This window comes from Ilyonectria robusta, assembly GCF_021365365.1.
Source record: "Ilyonectria robusta strain PMI_751 chromosome Unknown BGZ61scaffold_1, whole genome shotgun sequence".
Taxonomy (NCBI): Eukaryota; Fungi; Ascomycota; class Sordariomycetes; order Hypocreales; family Nectriaceae; genus Ilyonectria; species Ilyonectria robusta.
Genome location: NW_025764435.1, coordinates 4,568,444 through 4,570,925, shown reverse-complemented (window position 1 = coordinate 4,570,925; position 2,482 = coordinate 4,568,444). Strand labels below are relative to the sequence as shown.

Below are 2,482 nucleotides of genomic sequence, written 5' to 3'. Positions count from 1 at the left end.
CAAACAAAAAAACAAACATAGCCTCCCAAGTTAGACAAGGCGTTGTTAGCTTGAACGGAGCGGAGCACCGACTTCTCAATACGTCGTACACACCAGCTTTTTAAGGTGATAAATCTGAAACGAAACATTAAGCACGAGGCCTTTTCGTATTAAGACTAAGATTGAGGCCGGCTTCCCGCGCTATAGTCGGTTGTGACCCGCGTGCCAAGAGCTATATAGAAATAGATGATCGCCCGAGTTTCTATAATAGATCCCATCTCTTTCATGGGTCCCCTGGCCGGATGGAGTGCGGATGGCGCCACGCCGGCTTCCTTCCCGCAAGCCAAGCCCGTCCTGGAGAAACGGATCTACAGAGGTTTGGCATACACCGCCAAGGCCCTAGGGAACACGATCCGCGTGTGGGCATCGTGTCTCAGTTACATGTCCCGAAGCCGCTCTGGCAGCCGGTGCCGCAATGTGCACTGCTGCTGCCGCTGTGAGTTGTTCAGTCAGCGTTGCAGTTTGAAGGGTGTGCTCGGCACTTTCACAGATGGCGACGCTCAGCACCCCGGAATATCATTGAATGTCACTTACCAGTAGCCGTATTGCGAGCAACAGGTTTTGGTGCCGTAGTTGCTGCAGGTGGAATGGAAGCCAGCCCCGCAAAGACCGTTGGTCGTATCGGTGACGTCCTCCGAAGTTGAGTTGCATTCGCCAAAGTCAACGTCGCAGCCGGTACCGCAGTAGTTATCACTGAAACCGCTGAGGAGAAAGGAAAGCCGTTAGCATGGACCTCTTGGCTAGAGCAGCAGAGACGTGGGGGAGGAGGCAAAATAGAAACGAATGCACAAGGCTGGATAATCGCCCGGGACATGAGACTCCCAGCACATGAAACTTACCAGTACCCGTAGTGGGAGCAGCAGTTCCCGAAGCCGGACCCAATGCAGGTGTAGCCCGTATCGCCGCCACACTTCTGGTTCGGGGAAATGACAACTCCGCTGGTCGCCGTGGCCGAGCTGGACGACCTCGATCTCGTCGACGACGCGCCGGAGCTGGCGGAGCTCGTCGCCGCGGGCGTGCCCCCCGGAGCCTGGCGGTACCAGTTCGCCACGGGATCTCCGAGGCACTCGCCCAGCGTCACGAGCTTGTAGCCGCGGTCCTGCGCGGTCCTGATCATGTAGGCCGTCAGGTTGGTGACGGTCTGCTCATGCACGTCGTGCGCGAGGACAATGTACGAGTTGCTCGCGGGATTGGTCGACACGCCCGCGCTGAACCTGTCCTTGGCGTTCTGGATCAGCATCGACGAGTCGTACTCCCAGTCCTTGGTGTCGAGGTCGGTGCTGACGACGTGGTAGCCCAGCTCGCCCATCAGCGACTGGCAGCCGGAGCTGGCGCTGCACTCTAGGTACGGGGGTCGCATGTAAGTGGGGATCCACCCGAAGACGTTGCGGAGGGCCATCTCGTTGTAGATCATCTCGGACCGCTTGATGGTGCTGTTGACTTGGTTCAGATTGCGATGAGTCCACGTGTGGCTGGTAATGTGGTGGCCGGCGGCATACATGCGACGCAGCACGCCCGGCCAGTCCAGGGACGAGTCGTCGATGTGACCCTTGCCCCTGTTGTTTCCGGCAATCATGAAGGTTGCCTTGACATCGTACTCGTCCAAGAGATCCAGAATCTCACTGGTGTAAGTGTACGGGCCGTCATCAAAGGTCAATGCGATCATGCCCGACTCGACGCAGGTCGTGATGGGGCTGCCTGTGATGACTCCGTCAGCTGTCGGCGATAGAAAGGCATCACCGCATTTATGTTGCAAAACACACCATAAGGCACATTGCCAATCTTCGGCCGGGCGATGCTCTCCGTGCTGGTCCCGCCAGGACCGAAGCTGCGTTCCAGAAGTTAGCTGCTGTGCCGCCGCGTCTCTCTCCCCCTCGGAACCTGGGAAGCCTTACAAAGTGTCACAGGAGTCGCTGTAATCCAGCTGGCAATCAGATCCAGCGCAGTAGTCGGTCTCCGTGCCACAGTAGCCGCTCTCCGAGCAGCAGGATCCTGCGTCGCACGATCCAATCCCCTCACCACACTCGTTTCCAGCACGCTCTTGCAGCAGAACGTGTCTCGGTGTGAGATACCCAGCCATTGCAGGACTTGCAAAGGCTGCGCCGGCATTAAGCACGACGCAGGCGAGGGTAGGAGATATGACGACCTTCATCTTGACGTGGACTTCTCGGGAAAGCGTGAAGCAACTTGAAACAACGGAACGAATGACTAGGAGGACAAGTAGTGAGGGGAGCACTAGCCCTGCTCGATGGAGGACAAGACTCTATTTACATAGTCACGCTAACATGCATAAAGCTGAGCCGATGGAGAATTAAAATCACCATGGGGCTTGTGGTATCGGCAGCCCAGCCTGAACACGAGAATTCAACAAGCCAAGGCCGCTGTGCTGGCCGAGATCTCGGAAACGCTCGCTGGTGGCTAACAATAACCAGCCCCCGCACTT

The 2,482-nt window shown here is 57.2% G+C and overlaps 1 protein-coding gene across 1 annotated transcript; it reads right to left on the bottom strand.

Annotated features, from left to right (window-relative positions):
• Positions 1-412: 412 nt before the first annotated feature.
• BGZ61DRAFT_526228 (uncharacterized protein) lies at positions 413-2,191 on the bottom strand (the record flags this gene model as incomplete). The annotated part of the gene is made up of 5 exons (XM_046252919.1): positions 413-473; positions 574-741; positions 879-1,737; positions 1,803-1,867; positions 1,935-2,191. The coding sequence occupies 5 exons, from the start codon at positions 2,189-2,191 to the stop codon at positions 413-415; spliced, it is 1,410 nt and encodes a 469-aa protein (XP_046113026.1).
• Positions 2,192-2,482: the final 291 nt, after the last annotated feature.